At 40.6% G+C, this 27,367-nt stretch overlaps 1 protein-coding gene across 1 annotated transcript in view; it reads left to right on the top strand.

Moving 5' to 3' along the window:
* Positions 1-5,364: 5,364 nt before the first annotated feature.
* Positions 5,365-27,367, top strand: part of kcnn1a (potassium intermediate/small conductance calcium-activated channel, subfamily N, member 1a) — a gene marked incomplete at both ends in the record, with an annotated part of 25,253 nt that continues 3,250 nt past the window's right edge. The window contains 7 exons of the mRNA XM_083889209.1: positions 5,365-5,754; positions 10,214-10,306; positions 10,843-11,261; positions 22,718-22,859; positions 22,950-23,060; positions 23,940-24,067; positions 27,044-27,113. Coding sequence (XP_083745335.1) covers positions 5,365-5,754; positions 10,214-10,306; positions 10,843-11,261; positions 22,718-22,859; positions 22,950-23,060; positions 23,940-24,067; positions 27,044-27,113 — 1,353 coding nt within the window. The remainder of the gene's footprint in view (positions 5,755-10,213; positions 10,307-10,842; positions 11,262-22,717; positions 22,860-22,949; positions 23,061-23,939; positions 24,068-27,043; positions 27,114-27,367) is intronic.

The following is a 27,367-nucleotide window of genomic DNA, read 5'->3' as shown; positions in this document are numbered from 1 at the left end:
TTTCTGTGTCTTGACATCACCACAGTGGTGTCAAATGTATGCACATACTATTGGTTTCATATTTAAGTTATTATTATTTATTTTTTTAAATAGGAAACTCAAATCTGTTGCCGTTTTAGTGACGCTGAAGCTGCTCACTGAAAGTATACAGCAGGTTACATTTTATTAAGTAAAAAAGAAAAGAAAAATCACACTTTTAGCTGGGAAGAGTTTATCCCGGACACAAAGTATAAACATTTCTGCACTTGCAATAGTTTATTTATAGACCACTGATAAAGAGAACTCACTTTGGTGCATAAAAAACTCTCTGGATCAATAAACATAGACAGATTAGGTTAAGAAACAAACATTATTTTGATGTAAAATCTAATTTTAGAATGAAATATAAAATAAAAAGACGAGAAATATATGAACATTTTATCTACCGGACATTTGATGGTGTGTAACAAGGTTGTCATTGTTAATTTTCAGTGCACACACAGAGAGAGTTTCTGAGGGTGGATTTTCCTAAATGAAGAAGCGTCAGCAGCCTCTGGTTTCCCCGTGTCTTTACCAGCACTGAGTAATGATCCTGATGCTGGTCAGGGAAAGACGGAGGAGCATTGATGCCTGCTGGCCTGTCACAGAAATGTGACAGTGTCTAGTGTGCGGGGACAAACAGGAGAATATAGCCTGCAGCTCTCAATCACTCCAGGGGCTGACAGAGACCCCCACAGGGAACTGTCTCTCCCTCTTTCTCATTTATCTTTTCCAGTGCCTCTATCTTTCATGTTCCCTCCATTTTTAGATCTTTCCCTTGTTTTGTTGCTTTCCCTCGCTTCTTTTTTCCCTTTTTGCTATTTCCTCTAATACCAGCTTTGTTGGTATCTGCGCGCCGTTAAACAAATTTTGCACATGCATTTGGATTTATCAAAAACAATTCCAACTCATTCTTGTTTCATTGCTACACTCTCTTTGTCAATATCCAGTCTAATCCAACGCCTGGCTGAGGCTCATCTTGATTAACTTAGCACACATATGCACATATCCTCCCACCCTCCCACTAACTCACTCACACACACAATTAGACAGTCGTCCACATGTGAAAACACACACGGAACTGAGGACATTTGAAAAAGCTCAGTTCCATTTTTCGGGTATACGGGCCTTCAAGACTTCAGCTGAGTAGATTTTCTATTAGATTTGAGTCGGCTGGAGAGAGAAAGAGGCAGAAAGGGAGGAAGAGAGTTTCCTTAATTTAAACTGTTCTGCGCGGAGGCTTTTCAATTTTATTATGAGGCTCCATTTCATAGAACCTGGATGCCGCGTGCCATTCAGACTGAAATTGAGCCATTGGTCGTCGGAATGAGCAGCTTCTCCGCGTCTCTTCAGCGAGGGCATTAGGGGACAACACCGGCAAAGTTGGCCTGCCATGACCTTCCACTGCAGTCTTTAGTCAGATTGCAGGGTGAAATGCAGAATGAGATGCTTGAATTGCTGGCTAAGTGGGTGAGAGTATGGTAAGTGATTGAGTGCTTTGAGATTTTTGGAATGGGGATGTGAGGACCCCTGCTGCCAAAGTGTGAGGAAGCAGAGGACACGGTAACACTGTACAGTGGAGTTACAACATATTGTCTGCTAATATTGTGGTAATAAAGAGATAATATTACAGTAACATCACCCAGGTAATAATGAGAATAACTAGGCTGCCATCTGTGTGATGCCTTCACAAGGAAATGTTGTAAATCAAAATCCATCCAATTTCTACTGGTGGCAATTAAAGGAGAGATATTATGCAAAATCAACTTTTGCATAATATAAAATCCTTATATTTCTGACTCTGGAGGCCCTCTGAGTAGGCAAAGTGTGAAAGAAGATGACTCATGTTTTTGTGGTCTGCCTCAGTCTAAGTACAGGAGATAAAACACACTATGTTGACTTCTGCACTCATTGTTATGTCACAATGAGACATTCCTGGAATTGTTGTCACGCGGAGCTCCGCTTTGTCCCTAAAAAACACGAGAGTGCACGCGAGGGCAACGGTATCTATAAGAGTGGAAGTCTGCAAAGTGTTCTATTCTTGGCTCCACAGTGCAGCACAGAGTTCTACACAAACTTCCAGTCTCAGAGGATTTACGTGTCTGGTGGATACATTTTATAGATAACGGCAATGATGGTGGCTCTTCCAAATGCTAACTGCTGTTAGTTGCCGCAGCCTCATTGAGGCTGACGTAGTTTCCTGTGTCTCATTTGCATTTAAAGAGACAGACACTCAAAACAGAGCGTTCTGAACAGGGCTGTTTTGGCAGGGTGATTGAACTGCTGTGGTGCTTCATCCTTATGGTACAAAGCATGTCACAGACATGTTCATTAGGACACTAGAGAGCTAGGTTAACTTGTAGAAATTGGGTATAATATGAGTCCTTCAAAATGTAGCATAACATTACTTAAAGCTCCCATAGACCGGAAGTTCCAATTAATGCTGTTTTTTGTGTGTATCTGTGCCATTACATCATTTATGAAGCCCTTCAGCCACTGCTAAGAAAGCTGGGTTTTATTGTATTCTCGGCCTGGAAACGTGACATAAGGATCCCGTCTCCTGAACAGCAGATCCTCCTGCTCCAGGCACTAATCCAGGCACATTCGGTTGCGTACATTGAACCGCAGAAGAAGAAGAACGTCCGTTGTGGAGGTGTTTCACTTGCGACATCGTCTTCTGACTCTGACTCTGGCTGTGTGTGTGTGTGAATCTATGGGAGCTTTAACCATTGCAAGAGTTTAACTATACTATCATCAAATTTATATTACAGTATTTTAATATAAAGTATACTAAGGAGGGTTTTGGAAGTTGTGTCTTGTTTTCCATGTTCATGTCCACAGACATGTATTGATGTGTGGGCTCATTGATGACCTTGTTTCATGATGAATGATCACATTTACACTTCCCAGCCCTTCTCCTTTTACATCTCAGGCTCCCACTTTGTCTCGCGGATGTCACAACATGTTTATATAACTCTGATGTATCGTCAGGTAATTGGTCATTGGAAACCAAATTAGGGTTACATTTTGTGTCTCATTTTTCAGCTTTTACATGCAAACGTTTTGAAGGGGCATTTGCACAGGCTCCTAGTTTTTATGTTTATCAGTGGAAGCCAAAGCAAAACTGATTACCTGGGTTCATTAAACCTTATTAATTAAAGGGTTGGCAGTTGTGTTGTGTGTAGTACATGTTTGGTGTTAGGTCAAACAAGTGAAGGACAAACGGTACAATACACATTCTGTATACTGTTATAAATACACAAAACAATGCAATCAATGTTTTCTGCAAACACACACTGCCTTTGTTCGCGGGAGTTGTCTTCCTGTTTTCTCCCGTTATAGCACAGGACCTTCATTTGCATATTAAGCATTTAAGAACTACTGAATGTTTGGCTGAGACTAAAAATAAGTGATTCTTAGTTATTTATGTCCCACACAAAGGCAGGTAACTCTCTTTGAGAATGACGCTGTGACACAACCAAAGGAATAATGATATATTGTCGTTGCTGTGGATTAAACGCATTTAAAATACACCTCAGAAACATTTGCCAGAACTTCACCCAAACAGTTGCTTGACATCTGACATCTCTCCACATCTGTGATTTATGCATAGTGAATCATTTGCAAACATTATCCCAAGTCGCAACCACTATTGGCACTTTTCTTTTTTTTTTTTTTTTCTGTCATTCAAATTGAAAGTTCTCTCTCACTGTACAGTCTTTAAAAGTGTCATGGGCTCCTAATGGCACAGATTAAAAAGCAATTTAATACAGAAAAAGGGATTAGAAACACTGTGGGCTGCACTAATCCTTAACCTTTAGTCTTGTTCTCATGGAGCCACAATATGTGCAAGATGATTGTATCACAGGACTAGAGTTAGTGGATTTCCATTAGGGCTGCTCCTCTTTATTCCCATCAGCAAATTTAAAGGCATTAGACGTGCTTCGTCAAAGCTAATAAAAATGGCCAGCATGTGCTATCACAAGCCCTCAACTTGTTTCAGGAAAAGCACTGTTCCATGTGAAGTTTTCATAAGCCATTATGTTAATCTGCCTGTGTCTCTGAAGGGTAGGAGATAGACGAGCAGATAGATGTGACCGAGGTGATGCTCTACAGCTTCGGTTTGAATATAGAACTTTTTTGTCCCGAGGACTGAATCTGCTTTCCTCTGTGCCGAGAAAACCAAAAACAAAAGACGAGGTGCTCTATAAGCACATGGTTTGAGGCACATGATGCAAGTCCATTCAGGGTGTCTCCAAATCCACTTTTTCTATGTTAGAAAAGGTCATTGTCCCAAGCTCATGGCTTAAAAGGGATGAACTCAGCCTCTTGTTTAATGTCATGTGTGTTTTGGGTGGAACACGGAATCCATAAATCAGAGAGCCATCACAATTTGTCCTTACAGTTCAGGTGCACACAGCCTCCTCTAAGAGAGAGTACTTTAATGTGTTCTTCAACTTGGGCTGAAGTTGCCCCTTAATCCCAACAGGCACAAGATTTACAGTATTCATAACCTTTCAGGTTCAAGAATAGACGTTGTTTCCTCTTAAACATAGTAGAGGTTTCTTACCTCAGGTCTCGGTGACATGCCTGCGTTCTTTTCTGCCGTTCTGAAGTCCACTGTTCAAAAGTGTTTCTCTGACGAGAAAAAGCGGGGTCACGCCGATCATTAAATATTCATGTCTAAATTTGTTCAGTTTTCTGCACTTTGTAGGGTCTTCAAATAGCTATATGGTTTTATTTATCATCAAAGACAATTCATTATTTATTTGTTTTGTTGAAGCCATTTTCTTTAAGGGAAACCTATACATGAACAACATAGCTGTCCAGTTAAGGGAGAACACAAGAGGAGTTCTTGGCTATTGTCTTTGCTTGTGATACGGTGACTGAAATACTTTTCAGTATTTTTAGCACCAATATAAAAATGAGAAACATGGCGATAAAAAAACAAAACAAATTTGTCTTTTGTTTGGAAAAGCTTCCTTGAGTACTTGAGCCTTCCAAATAGGAACTGTTGATATTCAGTTGTATACTGTATGTTGGCCACATGTCCTGCTGAGCACTAAATCTGTCTGCTTTTATAACCAAAGTTGTTTTGCAAGATCCTTCCTCTCTGTGGCTCTGAAGAGGGCAAATAACACCCACATCCATGCTCTGTTTTAGCTCCATCTGTGTGTTTGTCTCTTAAACCTACTGTTGAGATTCTACAACCTTTTTGTTGTGATAGTATTTTGTATTCATCATTGCTCTCTCTGTTCACAGGCCACAACTGAGCAGAAGAAGCTGAGCCATGCTGGATCCAAGCCCTCCCTCTCTGAGAGCAGCGGCCGACTCCCTCAGATAGCCATGAACACCTGCAAGTACAATGGCGGGGTGGTGAGACCACTAGTTGGCAGCCTGGCATCCTCGTCGCGCCGCAATCTCGCGGAGCTCGACTCGGAGACACAGCCCCTGCAGACACTGCACAGCTCTGGCCTGGAGGTGGTGGTATCCAAGGGCAACAGTGGCGAAGACCCTAGCAAGGCGTCCAACGAGAACTTGGTCAGGGAGGGCAGCAGCCGCGGCAGAGGCAGGGCGCCGCAGAAGAAGAATAGGGACATTGGCTACAAGCTTGGCCACCGGAGGGCGCTTTTTGAGAAGCGGAAGCGGCTCAGCGACTACGCACTCATCTTTGGGATGTTTGGGATTGTCGTCATGGTGACAGAAACGGAATTGTCATGGGGGGTTTACACAAAGGTAGGTTGTGCATGTGTGTGTGTGATGCATGAGTGCAATCTTTGTTGTGGCGTCACTGCTTTTGTTAGTGTTTGAGTTGCGTGGGGTTTGACGACTGTCAGGTTTATGAAGAGTGTTTATTAACACAAACACGAACCAACATTATCTAACAAAGTGTTGAGAATGTGGTAAAAATATAAATGAAGAAGTGTCATGTGATGATAAGAGTTTGGAAATGGAAGAGTATCTTAGACTCTGGGTTTTAAACTTTTCTGTCTCGTCATTTCTTTACTAGAGATTAGTAAATATGCAAAATTTGTAACATTTTCTTTTTAACGCAAGCTTCAATTAAGTATTTCAAATTAACTTTATTTATATAGCACCTTTCATACATATAAAAATGTAGCGCAAAGTGATTTACATTAAAAGAAAAGAAAATGAAACAATCAAACATCCCCACTCCCCGCACCCTCATGTAACACACACACACACACACACACACACACACACACACACACACACACACACACACACACACACACACACACACACTACACCAACATATATACACCCCCCCCCATAATAAAATGGAGTATGGCTGAGCACTGATAGACCAAGTGAGACACCAACCTATGGGAGCCATCCCCACCAAGAGTCGTCCAAAGGCCATGACTACAGGGGCCACCGCCGCAGAGACCACCCCAACCCAGACAGCCCTGGGGCCCATACCACGGCCGTAAGGCCCTGGGCTGGGACTCCCTAACTATCCAGGCCTGGACACCAATACATGACACTATCAAAGTATTAACTACCATAGTGGCTGCAACTAACAATCAACTTATCATTATCAATAGATGTATTCATTTCTTCATAAAATGCAGAAAACTTTAAAAAAATGGTGACCTGTGTCTCCCAAATGTCAAAATGATAACATCCATAAATGTTTTATTATGTCCAGAGACCAAAGATATTCACATTTTCTAAAACACACTTAAAGTGAGAAATGAAATATCAAAATGGCAAATAATTTACTGATCAGTGAACAGTAAAGTGAGTAATTTTTGCGGCCCTTATATGAAAATAGAATCAGTCAATTGCAGCTCCTGGAACTTGCTAATTGCATTGTTTCAAATTGTTTTGAAAGTGATTAATTGTTCAGCTCAATTTACTTGTGGAAACGTTTCATAATTAGTATTGAACATTAAGTAAACCTTTCTTTTCTTTTTTTTGTTTGTCGGGAATGAAAAAAAGAACGAATGAAAGCATTTTTACTTTCAGAGTGGAGACAACACAGCAGGCTGTTGGAACTAGTGTAGTGTGGCCCTGAGTAATAGGACACCAGCAAGCAATTAGGATATAGGGTCAGAGTGACCAGGGAACCACCCACTGACCTGTTATTGTCCTTCAGTGTCAGCTGCTCAGGTATGCTGTGTCCGATCATTTATGGATGAATATCATTCAATCAGTGAACTCAGGACAGCTTGTACTACAAAACACACTGGCTTGTTTGCACTGCAGTATAGTGAATGACAAACAGACCCGAAGATGGATTTTTTGCTTTCTTTATTGCATCCATTCATTATTGCATCAATTGAACTAAAATTGGAACTAACACTTAAGCAAACATTTGTCTAAGTGCTGATTTAGAGTCATATTTCTGGCAGCCATACAGCGGCTAACACCAGACTGAACCTCATTCTCAAATGAGTTTGGAAAGGTTGCATCAGTGGTGATTGCTCTAAGATGGCAAGAGAAGATCATTCCGCTAAGATGTTGTCAAATATGTGTATCGTATTGTATATCTGTATTGTATTTACATTTCAATACTTAACATGCGCTAGAACACAAGAATCAGCTGTTTATCACACACGATTGATCGTCGCATTAAAACCACTTGAAGCTCAGATACCAGTTTGTGATTGGTTCTCTTTTTAAAGAGATTCTGAAGTTGGACAAAATAGTGTCCTGAGGCAAAGTTGAATCGTATTTAAGCTTTGTTTGTTACTAATTGTGGAGAAACACCGTTTGGTCTTTAGCTTACTTAAAGGTTCATTATGTAATAAATCTAAAGCAACTGGCCATAAAATCCTCCTAATATGTCACAGAGACTCAGGAATAATATGCATGTAAAATACTGAACTCACCAACAACAGTACAGCCAAAATATTCAAAAAAATCTTTTGTGGACCACAAATCATATTTATGTTTTGGCATGTGGCTCCACCTACCGCTGTCTACCAATCATTGCAGTCAGTAGAGTCTCAGCTGCCGACCAACCACGGGTTGCCAGTTACGTCTGAGCTACAATGGCGGAGAAATTAAACCTAAAAGACCTCTGTATTTTGAATTTGAGTGTAGTAACCGTTTTGGGCCACATTCTTACATATGGCGCCTTTAATGTTTCATCATTGGCTAAACTTGTCATTACTTTCACTGTGGCCTGTTCTAGTTTGTGGCCTTTGGTCTGTTACCAACTACAGACATGTTACTGAATTAATGAGCACACGAGGATGATTTTTCATTAAAAACATGTGCACGTTGTGGCCAATGAGTAATCTGATAAATGATGAAATGAAACAATGAAGTTGTAGGCGATTAAAAACAGAATAGTGCGCTGAAAGTTTGTTCTCAAAGGGGTTCGTTGCTACAGGAAATGACCATTGTTGTTGTCTTATTTACTATGGAAAACACTGGATTCCAATTATGTTGATTTTTTTTGAGTTCTTGAGTAGAAACAAGGGTGACACTTTAGATTAGGGAACACATATTCACCAATTAACTAGGTGCTTACTAACATGCATATAAGTAGCATACTAGCCCTTTATTAGTAAATATTAAGCACATATTAACACCTTATGTAGGAAAAATCTTAATTCATGTCGCAATAGAGGTAGAATAAGGTGTTACTACGTGCTTATTGATAACTAATAAAGGGCTAGTATGCGACTTATACGTTAGTAAGCACCTGGTTAATGGTGAATATGTGTTCCCTAATCTAAAGTGTTACCAAAATAAGATTATTGTCATTTTCCGTCACACATGGTGTGTGTGAATGAGTCTCATAGTAAGTCAATACAGTAATCCATGGGATGATTTATGGGTTTTTAAGAAAGTCAATAGGTTTGTCTGTGACTGTTACTGACTGAGGTTCATCAAGCTGACCCCAGCTGAAATTGAAATGACCTCCCGTCTTGGAGTGGCACACAAATGTGAGGTCACAACATGCACGTGTGCTGTGGAGGGTCACATCACCAGGCAGATCGTTGATGCTCTGCCTAGATTTTCTAATTGCTGAAGGAGGGAAACACGTTGGGAGGCAGTGAGCACTGGGACTGAAAAATCCTTGAACTTCCGTAAGGTGGATTAATTGGTTTACTCAATGTTATTTCACCTGGGACTTCTCAAAACAATCTCAGACATTAGAATATCTTGCGAACATGTCGCCGACCTAAAGGCCAAAGCAATCTAGTTTATTGCTAAAAATACGTCCTGTAATATGGACCAGCGAAGGACGGAGTAATCCTGAGCAGCTCTCGCTGTCACCGCGCTGACGATTATGAATGATATTTCCACATGTTGTTTTTGTCATTTGTTTGTTGGTGTTGTTATTATAATAACGGCCCGATGATCGCTAGCTCGCTGCAGAGCGGCGTTTTTACATCATGGTGGTTAATTTGATTTATCAAATGGCATTTTACCAGCTTAGAGGGGCAGACTTGAGTAGTACAGGTTCTCATTTCCTAGATCTATGGCCCCTACGCGTACACACACACACACACACACACGCACACATGCACACATGCACACACACACACACATGCACACACACAGACACTGCATTAGCTTCCAGCTGGCCTATTTATCACCAGCGACGCTCACGGTGGCGGCCTCCCTGCTAATGCTAGCCTTGCCTTTTCTGCTCCTACCATTAAATAGAAAGTCCCCCAGTTAGTGCTGGGCTTTGATTAATTGGTAGTTTGGACGGAGGCGATAATATGAGGCTTCACCTACACCTGCGACTGCATTGTTTAGCAACATCCTGACTGCACTGTTTGTGTGTAAAACCCCATTATCTGTTTTCACATAGACTTTTGAACTAATTATTACTGTGTGTGTGTGTGTGTGTTTGTGTGTATTTTTGCAGACAGATTATATGTACGAGGAGGATTTCTCAGGACATTTATGCGACTACTGTTCCTTATTGTGTGACATGTGAAATACACCTTGCTTTCACTTCCATCCATTTTGCTTAACTACCTTCACCTTGTTGCTAAGCAGTAACACACAACTCAGAAACCAGTCAGTGTTGCCACCTATTGGGGCTAAATATATACTGAAAACAGATCAAATGCACATTGACAATGAACACACACAACAGTTCAACTTTGTATATTTGCACTGAAGATTAGAAAGAATACTCTACTAAAAAAACGGAATATTTCTAATGTATTCTCTCTCTCTCTTTCTCTCTCTGTAGGAATCTTCATACTCATTTGCACTGAAATGCCTTATCAGCCTTTCCACTGTTATATTGCTTGGTCTTATAATAATGTACCATGCCCGGGAAATCCAGGTGAGTCCTGAGAAAAAACAAACAAACATGATTTTATTTTATTTTTTTCCAGCAGCTTTTGAGATCATTGACTGAGTTGTAGTGATGATAAATTTGATTTTTGATTTGTGTGGTGCAAACTAATGCACTAAGTACAAATAATACATACATAATACATGTTGGATTGCAGTTTATTTATATCGCTTACATTAACTATATCAAACATAGTATGTAACACAGAATCATCATCTTGAGCCACTCTGGATTACATCAGTAATTCCAGGTAATTTTTTTCAGTTTGATCTGGCCACATTTTTGGATGCCACTTTTTATAGCTACACATTCAGTTTTATGTTTTTTGTTTTTTTTTACGTATTCCAACATGACCTCTGGAGACCTTGAATAGAATTTCATATAAAATGTGTGTTTGGTTCAAATGTACTTGTCTCCCGACATGATATAGATAAGAAATAAATACAAATACAAACAATAATACAAAAAAAGGCGTTTTTAAAAAAGTGCTAATAGAAGACGTTTTGCGTTTTGTTTTTCTTCAGCTGTTTATGGTCGACAATGGTGCGGACGATTGGAGGATAGCCATGACGTATGAACGGATCTTCTTCATTGTGTTAGAGCTGCTGGTGTGTGCCATCCATCCCATACCAGGCCAGTATGTGTTCACATGGACAGCACGACTGGCCTTCACCTACACGCCGTCGGAGGCGGACGCCGACGTGGACATCATTCTCTCCATCCCCATGTTCGTGAGACTCTACCTGATTGGCAGAGTCATGTTACTGCACAGCAAGCTGTTCACGGACGCTTCGTCTCGCAGCATCGGCGCTCTTAACAAGATCAACTTCAACACGCGCTTTGTTATGAAGACCCTCATGACCATCTGTCCGGGAACTGTTCTGCTGGTGTTCAGTATATCCTCCTGGATCATTGCTGCATGGACTGTACGCGTCTGTGAGAGGTAAACACAGGGTTGTCATTCATGGTCGACTCATGGGCCAATTGAAAAGCTTAAATAGCTGATGAACAGTTCACACATTGTGGATAACTAGACACATTTCCTTCGTTCTTCACTCTTTTCGCTTTTTTTTTTTTTCCCCCTCACACTTCCCAGTGTTACCTTGTTTTGTGTTGCTCACCTGCACTGGTCCACAGACATGTGTGGACATAATTAGGCTGGAGTACAAGTTAACACAGATACGTCGACACACACAACCACTAAGTGTTTAAACATGTTTCATTAGCGCAGCAATTGCTCCACCGCTCCTTGGTTTCTTACTGCTATTTTTGATGGCTTGTCCATAATTCATGAGTGTCTAATTGTTTGTTTGCTGAGTGGTTTGTTTTGCTAATGCAGAGCAGCCCCCAGAATTCCCTAACCCGTTTTATCCCCAAAACTGCGCATCAGGCTTCGTCTCTGGGGGCAGGGGGGGGGGGTTAGCGATGATTCTCGCCGAAAAATGAAAGACGCAGCTTTATTTTCTTTCTCATTTTTCATTTGCATAGGGAAATGAGACATTAGCATTAGCTTTGATGGTTTAAAGTCATGTTTGCAGTCAGGGTGGAAGAGGAGTCGGTAAAGAGTGAAACATCTACAGAAGCACTTCTTGTCAGACCTAATATTTACATTTACTGGAAAAGTTAGGTCTCAGCTCTGAGAAAGACTTTGCTCTCAGTCTCTCAGCCAAGACCTGACTATAGATGCTCAGCGTCCTCCTGCAGCTCACCCTGCCTGTGCCTCTCCACTTAAACTACCCCCCCCCCCAATGTTAACAACGCCTGTCACTAACCAAGTCCCCCCCCCCCCCCCCTCTCGCACGTGTGACCCTGGATCTTCTTAACTGTTTGTTTGACCCAATCAGCTGATCTCTGACACGAGCTCCACTGGAACACAAAGACCGGACACTGAGGTGGTGGTCCCGTTCAGACTTGGTATTAACATCCGTTCCCAATGATCTGATTGCATTCTATTCTGTGACTGTTTACACCAGGCATTAAGATGTATCCTGACCACATGTGATTGGATCTGGCCTCCCCCTGCCCTTTATTCAAATACACACTTGACCGTTCAAAAGAACAAATATTGTTTTTAAAGTGTTTGACTTTACAGAAGTGTCTGTTTATGGCGTGCATGTGGTGTTTTTCCAAAACCTCCAAAAAATTTCTGAGGAATTGGTTGTGTTTCGGGCTAAGGTTTAAATTGTGCTGAGGTTAAGGTTAGGGTAAGGCATTAAATGGTTATGGTAAAAGTTAGGGATAATGTTTTGTTTAGGCTCTCTAAATGAATGAATGAATGCATGTCTTGTAAATGAGTGAATCAAAGATCTACTTTGCGATTAGAGCTAATATTTTGGCAGTGGCTGCGAAAAATTTGTATTAAAAAATAACAACTGAGACTGACATGGATCAGAGGATCTCAAAACCACCTGTGACTGGTTTCTGTGATCTGATCTGACACATTCAGGATGGATTGGGAATATTTGGACCTGCACTGATCTGCCCATGATCGCATCACTCAGGATGGATGTTAATATCAGATCTGAATGGAGCCACAATGTCAGAGTTTAGCCGAGACTTATTTATATTTCCCTCTGTTCGATACGACACAGTGTTGAATACAATAAGTAGTGTCTTTGTGAGGTCCAGTTAATGTCCTAGACATTCTTACTTCCACTTTATTCATTCCAACATTAGCTTCAAACATAAAATATACTTTATATCTATAATTTTATTTTAGAGCCATATTTACGCCAGGGGAAAAAAACACTGCAGTGGACGTCTGACACTGGACAATATTTCTACAAGTCGCTGGTGGAAATTTAGCTTTAAACCGATAATTAGGTGAAAGCCACAGAGTCTCTGACAGAGCCTGGGTAGATTGGTTTGCTCACACACGCAGCAACGCATTCAGTTACACACACACACACACACGTTCCATGAGCAGTGCATGCTGTTAGTCCTTAGGTTGCAGAGCAACATGTGCTCAGCTGGTTGGATATGTGTGTGTATCTCTTTGTGTGCTGCCGTAGATAGGTGCAAGCATGCACATGCAGGTGTGTGTGCTTGCATGCGTGCGTGTGTGTGTTTGTATAATGTTTTGTTGTACTTTCTATTTCCCCCACTATGCTGCTCCATAGGGATACCATGTGAGTCCTCGTTCCCTAGCCGTGGAAGTAACAACTCACCATTTTGCACTGAGCTGGCGCCACTGCTCTCCCGAGTTGGGCTTTGGAGGGTGGGGGTGGTAGTGGGGCGAAGGGGCAGCCCCTCTAAAATAATTAACTGATTATCCTTTCCAAACTCAGTATGGCAGAGGAGGATTAGGTTGACGTGAAAGTGACACCAAACTGCTAAGAAAACAAGTTTTTAGTGGTGACAGGAGAACAGCAGAGAGCAGCGGTGTGAGCAGCACTTTGAAGCAAGCGTCTCTTTGCAAACTGTTGTGTGTCAGGCTAGCAGGGACTTGAGGAAGAGGAGGAAATCTGTGCTAAAATGGAGCAGCTCCTTCAAGTCACCTTCACGTGTCTGCCACAGGGCGATTTGTCTCTTCTCATTCTTTCTCTCCCTCTCCTGATGCAATTGTTATAGATCTATATTTCACAAAATAAGTCCTTTTAACAGCATTTCCAAAGACTGGCTGACGAGCAAAAGCCTTTCTGTTCTTTGTGTTCACACATTACCATCCCATTATGTGTCTCCCTTCACAAAATTAATAGAACAGTGTTGTAGTGGTTTTCCCCACAGACTGCTGTTGCCTCTACTACAAAGATTTAGTTCCAGAACTTGTGTTCCGTAGCAGAGTATGCAAGGAAAGGACAAGTGTCATGACTTCATATAGTTTTGATCTGGGCCGTGTTTTCTTGCTTGGTAGTGATTTTGTTCAGCAATTCTAAAAACAAATCTGACTATTGTTATGCAGTTCAAAGCCAGTCATGTAAAAGGGAGGGGGCTTTGCTTTACGTTGTTGCAGATATAAGTAAGACACTCTTGTTTTGTGCTGAAAGCAGTGTCTCCAGTTTTTGTTTACTCCCATGAATTGAATGTCCTCACCCCCCCCCCCCCCTTTGGTCCTCTCCTCTTGTAAACATTGAAACAGCATGCAGGTTTCCATGTTTACCTCTCAATCGCCACCTTTTTTAAGTCAAATATAAGGGGTGAAAAAAAGAGCCGCTTGTTTCACAAAGTGCTGTATGTGATTTCCGCTGAAACGCGCCATTACACTGTCACATTGACCACACCCCTCCAAGCCAATTAAAGGGCAGTATTATGTAAGACTGGACGAGCACGGAGTCTACCTGGACAATGCCAATGGGGGAATGAAAGACACACAAACAGAGTATTGGGAGGATGGAGTGGGGAAGAATGCTAATGTTACAGTGGAAGGATTTGACATTGGTCACTGCCCCCCCTTCCTTTCTTTCTTGACACAGCCCATTTTCAGAGCTAAACTACCTCAACTAAAACTAAGCTCCTTTACTAAGCTCTCTTGGCTTCTCCCTCATTTCCATAACAGCCTTCCCTCTCTATCTAACCCCTCACTGATTGTTTGCAAATCTCTTACTGTACCCATCTAACCTGGCATGCCTAACAGTTTTCCCTCATCCTCCCTACTATTGATGCCCAGTCCCTTTGCTGTCCCTTATCCAAAAGAAGCAGCTCCAATATGGCCACAACTCAGATAAACACTTGCATGCCTTGCCTGCATCCCCCTTTTTTTCTCCTCTTGCTCTTTTTTCCTCTCTAACTGTTATCTAATTCTCTTCCTCTCTGTTCTAACTTTGTTACCTGAAACAAAACATTGTGTTTCAAGGTGATGTGAAACAGTTCTCTCCTCTAAGGACCCGCAGGCTACACAAAAGACGAGCACACACAAAGTTTTGCTTGACTTCTAAGCACAACACTGGATTATCTAGTCAGCTACACCCACACTGATTCTACGACACCTGGATTGTGTCATCACTTAACCAAACGATAAAAACAGACTGTTCAATCACCGACCACAGGTTTTACAGTCACACATTTTACAAATGTGTTGGTGTTTCTTTTAGTTTGTAAATTCACAATTAGAAGGTGATATAACACCGACTGTGCAGACTTTGACCCAACGTCTGAACATCAAGGCTTTCAAAGTTAACCGTCTATAGTTTCTTATTCATTTTCAAACAAAGTCGCTATTATACCTTTATCGTCCACTGAATCATTAACAAGATTGATTGTATTAGGCTCTCTTTCACAAAGCGGGATAGCTGTCATGCAAATCGCTGCACCTTCAAGCATAGGTGGATTTTCTATGGTTTGATGACTTGATCCGATAACGTGACTTTAAACTATGCACGCTCTGCAGGCATGCTATTGATTGCTGCCTGTGGCAAAGTCATGCACTGAGCCCACAAAGCATGTTTGCATAACAACAAACGTGAATGTGATAAATGCACCGAGATATGATCAGACGACGCACAGAGGATCATGAGCTGAAGACGAGCAGGAGTAGCTTAAAGTAAAATGTGCCTATATGTGACTGTTGGGCAGCAGCATTTAAAGAGTCTGACATTTTAGTCATCTGCATAGTAACTACACTTTCTACGGCTGCTTCTTGCCTTGTATCATCTTCTTCTGAGGCTGGTGCATCCATTTAACCCAACATGAGACCAACTGGTAGAATATTCTTGGGGTAATTACAATGCAACTAACATAAGGATATGCTACAGGTGCACTTGTATCCTCTGAAATCCATGATTTTTGTCACTCATGCATTCTCCTTCTTCTCATCTATTTCGAAATGCACATGAAGCTTAGTGCTCCATGCAGTTTTGGTCATTTAAGTATTTAGAAAAACCACGGTAAAGAAGTCTCTTGGTTTAAGGGGATAATAATATGTTACATAGCTGCTAAAGTGCTACCATTTACTTCACGTCTCGGTTGCTATTTGTTCTTCTACTTGTAGCATCATTTTTTTGTTGATGTCTCGCTGTAGATATTTGCTCAATGATGAGATTCTAAAGAAGATTTTAACAGCTTAACGACTGCAACATTTATTTTTAAGCTAAGTTCGTTTAAAACTAAGACATAATTGTGTCAAATGCCTTTACAGATTAATCTCCTAAAGTGCTATATAAATAGTCATTGATTGATTGATTAAAGTATTAACTAGAATATTTTCATCATTGATCAATGTCTGATAACCTGAAAAACATAGTCACGTTCCAGTCTTAAAAACATAAGATTAAGGGCTTCCTGGATGACACATCCTGTGTGTTGGTCTTGCATTTAGATGGACACTTGCAGGAAGTAAAAGAAAGGACACGATTGATCTTGCCACATAACTGTCAGTGATGTACAGCTGTGTATCTGCCCTGTTCTGTGTCTGCAGCAGCAGCTTTACAGCAGGTATACAGCGGACATGCTCCCTGTGTGAGACTTTGCAGATCAGCCTTCACGCACTGCCCACACACATCCACTGTGGCGTCAGCCTACGAGAGTGACTTGCAAGAAACCTCACTTGTTACACCTTCGGCAGTGTGTGTGCTGCGATTAGTCTGAATGAGATTCACAAACGTTCCTAGTCATTTCTTGCGGCCGAAGCCTGCGTCACTGCCAAAACTGCAAGTCAGCAAATTAAAGTGATCCCTTGCTCCTGGATTTCTCGTTCTAGTTGGTAGACTGCAGCGCATTAGGCTCAGCTCATTATTAAAGTGCAATCATATCGCTATCGGTAAGACAAAACCATTTATTTCTGGCAACAGATGTACAGGAAGTGATATGCTCCAGACTGAGGGCTCACTGAGTCCCACTTAATCACCTAGAAGGCCACACTTTTTGGTTTATGTTTTATGTTAATTAGCTGCATTAAACTCACAGCAAACCTTGTGAGTGTTGGGAATTCATTTATTTATGTAAAAAATGGTGAAGCCACAGTTTACTGCAGATACTTTCTGTCCTCTGTTTTTTCAATGAGAGGAGACAGATGCACTTAAAATGTAAGGTGATGCAAAGTTGGCTAACTTTATAAACATGATAAAACTTCCTTCCCATCCTTAATAATGTGTCTTCATGTCTGATCACTAAAAAACACATTCAGAGGAGACGTGGTGAACACTATTGACATTTAAGACCGGGCTGACGTCTTCTGACCTGCTGCTGTTTCAACTGTGAAATCAAAGTATTCTGAAAGCTATTCAGGGTCCATGCATTCATTCGTTTGTAGCCACAACCACCAAAAAACACCCCCCCCCCCACACACACACACAGTGAAAATAAGCCTCCAGTAAGCAAGAGAAAACAATTGTAAATGTTCACCTGATAATGGTAAAAGTGTCACTAAAATAATTTTGTATCCGGAGCATGGAAGCCTGGACAATTGGTATAACTGGCACTGCTATCCCGAGAGCCATGTTGTTAATAATAATAATAATAATAATAATAATAACTTCAATTAACTTCAACATTTCATTATTATTTTATTGAGCAACTAAAATATTTGGTAACGCTTTCTTTTACAGTCCCCTAATTACCAGGTATTTACCTGGTAAATTCATGGTAACACCAAAGTGTTACTAGGTAATTACCAATGGTAATAAGAAAGTAAATACAGTGAAACTGTTGCCAAAATACTGGGCATTTACCTGGTAACTATATAGTTAATTATAGCGTGTTATTACTGCTGTTAATAAGAAGGTATGTACAGCTAAACTATGGCAAAACTATGGTAAATGTAAGTGTATTATTGGGTTATAAACTGGTAATAAGCAGGTACCTACAGTCCCCTAATTACTAGCTATTTACCCAAGGGGTAATCTAACAAACCTAACCCTAAAAATGTGTGTAATTACATGGAAACAAGCTTGGCTTTCTTTTACAGTACAGTTTTACTTTACTTACCGAGTACATTACCGTGCATTACCCAGTATTTTGGCAACGGTTTCACTGTATTTACTTATCTTATTACCCTTGGTAATTACCTAGCAACACTTTAGTGTTACCATGAATTTACCAGCTAAATACCAGGTAATTAGGGGACTGTAAAAGAAAGCGTTACCAAATATTTTTAAATATTCAAATAAATAATGGCTACATTATGTCTACGTTATTCATTTAGTCCACTGTAGCAGAGTTAGGCGTGTTTTTCCTTAAATGGAGACTCATAATTCACATCCTATAAACCTGTGTTAATTATATTATGTGCTCAGTCCACTCTGAATGTGCTACTGCTTTCCCGCTTTGCTTGCTTTGCTTATCGGCTGCGCTGTAAAAACACTGTTAGGTCTGCACTTTTTTTTTAATTGGGTCATCATCACTCTGAGTTTAATCTGCTCATGTTTACTGCAACTAATACACTCCCCGAGGAGCATCGCAACATATTTGTCCTCCAGTATCTCCATCTGTGCTCAAATTCATTTATTTCATTGAGGGAAAAAAATATATATTTAAAATGTTTAGTTAACATGAAACCAAAAAGCAGGAGGAAGAGGGGAAGTGTTGTTATTAAGCGCTTGCAGGGGATAGCTGCAGAATATTAACTGAAATTCTTTCCATGATACAGTTCTACTGGAGCACTGCTACTTACTTCTTATACCTCCTCAAAGTGCACAAACCTTGAATGACATCGCAGTGATGGTGTACTTTCTGTACGGTCTATGTCTTTTTGTCACACACACAAACGCACATGGTACACAAAGCAGCCATGTCTGCTCGCTTTACTAATGTTGGTCACGTTTTTTTTAAAATGGCCCGTGTTTTATTCTTGTTTCAGACTTCCAGTGACGACACTCTCTGGCAGTCTGTTGACGTCAGCATTTTAGTATCGGCTCTGCTCTCTTGGAACCTCAGCCAAAGCAGGTGCTAAAAAACAGCATCAGGTACCAGTTGCTATCGCTAATGGAAAAGCAATACATAAAAAAAACAGTAGAGTTGAGTCGAGCCAAGTTGTGCCAGAACTGTATAATGGAAAAGCACCGTATGACTGGTGAAGATGAGTGGAACCACAAGCTTGTTTGTAGCTCTCATAGAGGAACGTTAAGGATTCTGGTGAGGAATGAGGAGTAAGTAAGAGGCAGGAACAACACTATGGATGCTTAAAACTGTAAAATACCAAAAGAGAAAAAGGGAAGGTTTAAAGGTTTAAAGGTTTTCTGTTTTCTAAGTATTTGTAGTAATTTCTTACCTTGTTGCCTAACCCTAACCCATACAACCAATGGCTTTTCTTCTCCTCTTAAATAAGAAGTTGTGTGTGTGTGTGTGTGTGTGTGTGTGTGTGTGTGTGTGTGTGTGTGTGTGTGTGTGTGTGTGTGTGTGTGTGTGTGTGTGTGTGTGTGTGTGTGTGTGTGTGTGTGTGTGTGTGTGTGTGTGTGTGTGTGTGTGTGTGTGTGTGTGTGTGTGTGTGTGTGTGTGTGTGTGTGTGTGTGTGTGTGTGTGTGTGTGTGTGTGTGTGTGTGTGTGTGTGTGTGTGTTTTAATTGAAATCATCATTACCATTCTGTTAAATCAGAGGTTGCGTTGCCAGCTTGGAACGCTGCATTTCCTTTAGACATGTATGTTCCATGTATCATGATTCCACCTACACTAAACATAATGGCAGTTGTTTTTTTTACCTCCGCCAAAGAGGTATACGTTTTCGCTGGAGTTTGTTTGTCTGTCGTGATCCATAGACGCTATCACTGGTTACAACACTTGCTGTCTGACCCAGGCGCGCTGGCAGGGGGTATTTTGTAGTCTGTAGTCTAGGTCTACACTCTACGAGTGCTTTTCTAGTTGTTGTTTTTTTTTTAAATTACACAAACAGAAAACACCCAATCGTATGGTTTCACATGTTCCTGACCTGTACGACTGAGTTGACCTGGTCGATTACCAGGCTGATACAAAGACAAACCCAAGAGTGCACTCAGACCTCTTGTTGTTAGTTACAGTTTTGTTGTGAGTAAGACGTGTCGTGTGAATTGTGCTGAACTCCTCACAGTTCCAGGGCTCGCCCAGGAGTAAACGACAGTATCATTTGCCACAGCGCTGGATAAATAACCGCAGATGTGGCGCCAGAATAATGTTTTCACTGCAAAGTGTCTGTCAGAGAGAATTTACCACTGGGGGATAAAACCTGTTTGTTATACACACTTTATACCTCGGTTATATGTATATACCTCTATTCTGTCCTGGAATAGGTTGAAAGTGGTGCCAGCTCTTGTCCATGCTATTTCAAAACTCAACACAGTATATTGAGAGCCTTAAAATGCTATCGATTAGATCCCCCATTCAGCCTCTGTCTCTGTTCCACTACTACTTACTTTCAAGAGTGGAGAATTATTGAAATGCGTGCATTATAAAAATTAAAGACCATCCACTTTTACAAAAACGGATAACAAAACAAAAAAACATGCTCTAAAACATTGTATTGATTAAAGGAAAAAAAAAAGTTTATTGTCAATCACATTGAATGGTCATGTTTACTACAGAGAGAAGGCCACTGTAATGTAATGGTCGGTGTATTATGCTGAAAGGTGCAGCACAGATCTGCCTGCCTTGAAGACATGACTCACTGTCTGGATGCCTTGAAGACAAAATGAATGAAATTAACATAGGAGTCACTTGTAATTACAATATTTAGCCAGCTGATGAAGTTTAGCCCCCTGGCAGCTATCAAAGGGCAGCTGCTGGAGTGTTGGGATGCAGGTAAAAGAGACAGGGGTGTCAAATTCAATGAGCTTCTTCCTTTGTTACTCATCCATCCTACCCCCTCTGTTTAAAAATGAAAGCCCGTCTAAGAAGACGCACAATCCCCTTTCCACCGGGTGATACTTTTCTCATTTGTCAGAGGTGGCTTTAATCTCTAAATGGACTCCAGGTTTCGCCCGTTGCTCCCCTGCTCTCAATATACTGGATTTGTAGCATGCAGGTTGCAGATTTCTATTTTTTACTCCTGCATGGTATGGTACAGACTGCTTCTCTGCATGTCGTTGAGCTTGAAACCCACCAACTGCACATGTTTTTGTTTTGTCATTCTGAGGGAAAAGAAGTGGGCAATTTTCCCTTCCTGGTTTTCAGCATAAAGAAAAACTTGAGAGTGGGAGATTTTATGAACTGCAGAGGGCATGATTTGTTGATTTATGATATTTGGTAACAATGAACTGTCTTGGAGGAGAAGCAGGTTTTGGGGGTTTTCTTTTTTTTCTGGTGGAAAGAAGAACTAAAGAAATTCATGGTCTGGCCCCAAGTGTTCTAGTTTGTACTTGTGCACTAATTAGAGGTGATTGCTCAAGCCATTTTAAGTCCACATGCTGGGTCACTGCAGGATAGTTCAAAGTCGTTAACAATTCATGATTGGCCCAGTGAGAGTCCCCTTCAGAGAATCCCCAACAAAATCCCAAGGAATTATACTCCCATCTTCTTTGTCTGGTTAGAATGATGTTCCTGAGATGTTGTCTTAAAGTGTGTCATGAATATTTGATTCTAAATTCAAAATTGAATCTTATCTGATCTCCTCCCAGACAGCCCATTGGGAATAATCAGACGAATTGAAAGAGGGTGGGCGGATGAGGCAGATTTGTCTCTGTGATAGATTTTTGTCTTGCTGCAAAAAGGTATGGGAATGTCATCATTAATCCAGCTTAGTACAGTGTGTTTTTATATATATATATAGAGAGAGAGAGAGAGCGAGAGAGCGATCTTTGCATATGCACTGCAGGCCTTTGGATTGACAGTTCAAGCATGGCTGTCAGCTATTTTCAGCAAACAACATGTTTGAATTGATGATTTGCATTCTCAAACCTTTTTTTTTTTCGACAAAAACTGCAGCCAACGAGCCAATTCTCAGTTTGAAATAATGCAGCAGTACTATGTATTTTTGGATGCACTGACATGATGGTATAGTTGAGTCATAATCAAGTCTGACCTGCAGCAGCCTGTCACCAGTCACTTACAGTGACATGGCTCGTCTCTGTCACTGGAAATCTTTTGTGCAATGTAATTTCTATGCTGATGTTCACCAAGAGCAAGTGAACATGAACAAGAAACATATGGTTAGTGCTTTTTCCCTCTGTTTGAAATGATTGCATCAAAATTCTCTAGATATTTGACACTATTTGCTTTTTTTCTGTCTGCATCACTTTAGGTTTCCTTCCCATTGCACACATTTCTCCATTTAAACAAACAAACATAGTTTGTATTGATGCTGATAATTTTCTCTTATTTTGTTTCTCAGATTTTGGCACAGTTTTTTTTTTTAGACTGTGCCTCAAACTAAATGTACAACACGGATGTAAAACCTTATGCCATGATGTCTTTCTCCTCCTCCTCCACCTCTTCACCACCTCCACCCACTCCTGTTTGGTTCACACAGCACCACGTCACTCTCTAGCATGCTCATGTTCAAGAGAATGTGTGCAGCTTTCCTGACTCTTTGTCCCACTTCTGCTTCTCTTCATCACCGCAGGTATCATGACAAACAGGAAGTGACCAGTAACTTCCTGGGAGCCATGTGGCTCATCTCGATTACCTTCCTCTCCATCGGCTACGGGGACATGGTACCGCACACGTACTGTGGGAAAGGCGTGTGTCTGCTTACAGGGATTATGGTAGGCTGCTCTCTTTTATTTATGGGGTGGACAAAGCATATGTTGAGAAACAAACTCGCAAACAAAATGCATACTTTTTCACCCTAACAGGGAGCCGGTTGCACTGCACTGGTGGTTGCAGTGGTTGCCAGGAAGCTGGAGCTGACCAAGGCTGAGAAGCACGTCCACAACTTCATGATGGACACACAACTCTGCAAACGAGTGAGTGACTCTTTAAAGTCACTTTTGGAGTAACTCGTATATATATTTGTTTGCATATTGATACTCTTACAGGCAAATTTAACTATTTTCATAATGTAGTTTGAATAGAGGCGATTAAACACCATCCAGAAGTTTTTTGAGTTTGTTTATATTCGAAAAGGACACCTTTTTATCCAGATAATTATCTTATTTTATTTTTATTTTATTGATCTTGCAACCCCTTCGTCATCTAGACCCAAAGCTTAGAAGGCTGATTTACAGTGTGTCCTCACTGTAAATGTCCCAAACTAAAAATGTGACTCGTACCACAACAGTCATACATTTTGCCTTTTGCACATAATTCCTTTTGAATTTAACCCTTAGTGCTCAAGCGGCACAGATCTGTGCACCCATGGTAAACTGCCATGGGAATAACACACAACTCCTTATATGGACATCCTGGGGGTGTGTGTTTATATGTCACATATTCAAGCTTTTTTTCTTCTTATGTGTTGTTCAGTCATAAGTTATGATTCCCTTTACATCCCATTTTTATTAGTGATAAAAAAAAAAGTAACAATAATTGTGCAGAAGTCACATAAGTCACACAAAAAATAGATTGGTTTTCTTTTCTTTTTCGATTTTAATAATTTTGAGTACTTTTTGCTCAGGTGTGTTTATATAGTTGGTTAAAATGAATGAAATTCTGCATCAGATTGCTGAGGTTGTGCTGGAAAAAAAGGATATAAGTCGCTCTATATTGCACATTCTTAGAGCCTCTGTATATACTGTATGTTTAAACATAGTAATGGTGTTCTAAGGGGATATTAAGGACATGTTGTTCCCTTTCCACTATCCTGTGTTGTAATATTGAGGATCATTCTCAATCTTGTTCAACAGGTAAAGAACACAGCTGCCAATGTACTCAGGGAAACATGGCTCATCTACAAACACACTAAGTTGGTCAAAAAGATAGATCATGCCAAGGTGCGGAAACACCAGCGCAAGTTTCTCCAAGCCATTCACCAGTAAGTCCTGCGCTGCATTTGTATTGTGTGTCAATCTGTGGTGAAATAAAAGGACAGATGTATGAGCATACGTTAAAATCTAACCCTACAATTAAAAAATAAATAGAGTATCATAATCACAGCTGATTTCCCACATATTGGATTAAAAAAACTAAATCTTGATTTTGCTTCAGATTCAGTGATAACAATAGTTAACGTATTATTTTTGCTTGGATATGAGCAGGGTTTTCAGCAAACTGAACACTATGGTCCAACTCTTCTCTGTCTTGTATTGTTATTGTATTGTTTTAAAACAAAAAATTAATACATTTATGCATGGGGGTGAATTTAATGGTGATGGGCCTGTCATGTTTTCACTACTGTCGCAGCCAGACCTTGCAGGAAGTTACCCACAGTGGAAAAAAATTAATTAAATTAAATAATATCATCATGTTTTTTTTTATGAATTAAGATGTTCAGTCCATAGCAGGGGTGTCAAACCAGTCAAATAATAGCATAAAAACCTATGAACTACAAGAACTACAAGTTTTACCCTTTAAGTACCTTTTTACATTTTACGTAATTTTTTTTGCAATTTTTTGTGCAATTTCAGCAAAGGCACTAAACATTTAGTCAGAGGTATCTGGAACTGAAAAAAACAGTCGTTTGTATTGTATACAATTTAACAGATTCATCCTGGGGGCCGGGCTTGTGGCCCGTATATTTGACACCCCTGGTCTATTTGATTATCTTTGTGGTACAAAACATTGAATATGTACACTGCTACTCATTGATTTGCTGTGTAAATGTAGTGTAAGCATTTGGTAGAATCCCCCTCTAGTGTTTGGTACAATGTCCTCCTATACTGTAGAACTGTGATTGCTCTGCTCTCACACGCACACACACACCTAGGATGTCACGTGCATACATAAGCAAACACACTGCAGTAGTGTAATGGTCCTCCCTGTTCCCCTCCCCGTCCCCCTCTCCCTCCGACCCCCCAGTTTGACCCTGTGCTCACAGTGACAAGTGTAATGGTTTCACTCGTTTCGTGAATGTTGTGGGGTTAAAACTCTGTATTGTGTTCTGTCTTTGTTTTGCTCTATCACTGCAGAGCTCAGAAGTAAGTTGAGTCTTATATGTATCCTCCTCCTACTGTTTCCTCAACATCCTCCTCCTCCTCCTCCTCCTCTCCATGTCTGCGTTTGACATGCATGAAAAAAGCGTCACCAGAAAAAAACAAACATATATATGCTGGATGCTGAATTGTTTTTGGTTTTTCTTTGACTTCAGTGTTCCATTTACTTCCCTCTCCCTCCCATTCCCTCCTCGAACGGAATGACCCCCACCCCCTCCCTCAAAAAAAAAACAAGCATCAACATTTTGCCACCAGTGTCAGTAGTGGAGGGTTGTCTGGAGAGAACGCGTGTGAAAGAGAACGCATCGTGCACAGAATGAGCTTGAAGTTTTGCAGTTCATAATCATCTACGATGTACTGTATGATGTCGTCCATGATTAATATAGCTACTCTGGAGGCTATATTAACCTGCATCAGCAGAACTCATCCTACACTCCTGATGGTTTTGTGATGGTGTGAACACACACACGATGTACCGTTACTGTAGGTTCAAGTGTTTGCTGTTGTTTTTTAATTCTTGATTTCTTTTGCTTCATATATGTATTTATTTCTTGTCCTTTATCTTTTATATGACCAAACGGCAATGCTAGTACGTGACATTGATGACACGTAGTTCGAAAAAGACGCGGCACGACGCTCTGTAGAATAAAACTGCACTCGTTTTTTATGTCACGCCAACACAGACGTAAGGGATAACAGACAGACACACACTGGAGCTGTAACTGTTTGCCACAGTCTCGCTCTCCTCTGATGTACTGATTTGCACATGAATAAATGCCCTTGAATGTCATCCTGTCTCTTAATTTACCGAACAGGGAAATTCTTCCCCTCATACATACAGTACATGCATGCATTCAGATTCAGACAGCTGCGCGACAGTGCCACATTACTCACGTCAGCGTTAACAGTCGGTGTCGTGATGTGTTTCATTTGGTATAAGGAGGCACACCGTCACGCGGTGCGTCCACGGTGTACGTCGCGCAACTTATTTTCGATGTGCAGACTCGCATTTCATTGTTCACAAAGTCACTCACAGTCACTGCACGCTCACTGAATCACCAGAGTGTGTGTATATATATATATATATATATGTACACACAAAGTCCTATCCCTGAGCTGTGTGCAGCACTGACAAAGGGCATGTCATATTTTTCCTTATTTTCTTTTCTTTTTTCTTTTTTTAAATGTCTCACTCAACGAGATGCCAATGTTTTGATTTCAAACATAGATTTTGAGAGTGTTCTTCTGTGGAAGCATATTGCACTTTTGCTGGGGAAAAAAAAGCATATGTAGTCATAGCAATGTTAAGATTTCTGTTATATTGAGATTTTGATTTTCTTGTTTAAAAACATTCTTTCAGGGTCTTAACAAGATCATCTCTCCGTATCTCACACCGAAGAGACGCTAAAATAATTGTTTTGTGGAGGACTCACTGCTTCATTATGAGAAAAAGATCTTGATAGAACAAGAAAAAAAGACCCACTTGTTATTTATTTATTTAGTCAATTGTTTTCCAAAGTTAATGTGGTATGCTTCCACAGTTTTGCATGTGTTGGTTGGTATTGCATTTTCCAAGACCAGGAATGCTTATAATATGTTCATATATACATGTATATATGTATATACGTATATATGTAAAGTACATACATTTACAATGCATGCAGACTGTCCTCATTGACATCATTAATAATATGAGAGCACTCCTGATAATTGTCTGTTATTACTCCTCCCTCTTTCTTCCCTATCTCGGCATCTGCCCCTCCATGACCCCAAACATCCTTTATGCTCCTTCTCCTATATGTCCACTTCCTCCTTTTCCCCACCCTTTCCTGCTTCCTTCTTCCTGTGCCTCCACCCAGACTGCGCAGTGTAAAGATGGAGCAGAGGAAACTCAACGATCAAGCCAACACATTGGTGGACCTGGCAAAGGTGAGCCACTTTTACTTTGATGTATTATTTATGCGTCTTTAAACTATTAGAGTCTATTTCTTTTGCGGCGCTAATCAATAACCGTGTATTAACAATGGCTCAAATTACTTTGTGTAATGAGAAGATGCTTTTAGCGATCACTCCCACAGAGAATTATTATCCAAAACTATACAGGCCCATATATTCTTTATGGGCTTTGATGTGGATTGTATCGTGTCCGTGACAGTGCCAAGGCCTCTCCATAGTCGATTCCA

The sequence above is a fragment of the Microchirus variegatus genome (genome assembly GCF_963457635.1).
Source record: "Microchirus variegatus genome assembly, chromosome: 5".
In the NCBI taxonomy this organism is placed as follows: domain Eukaryota; kingdom Metazoa; phylum Chordata; class Actinopteri; order Pleuronectiformes; family Soleidae; genus Microchirus; species Microchirus variegatus.
This window is presented reverse-complemented; position numbering and strand designations above follow the sequence as displayed.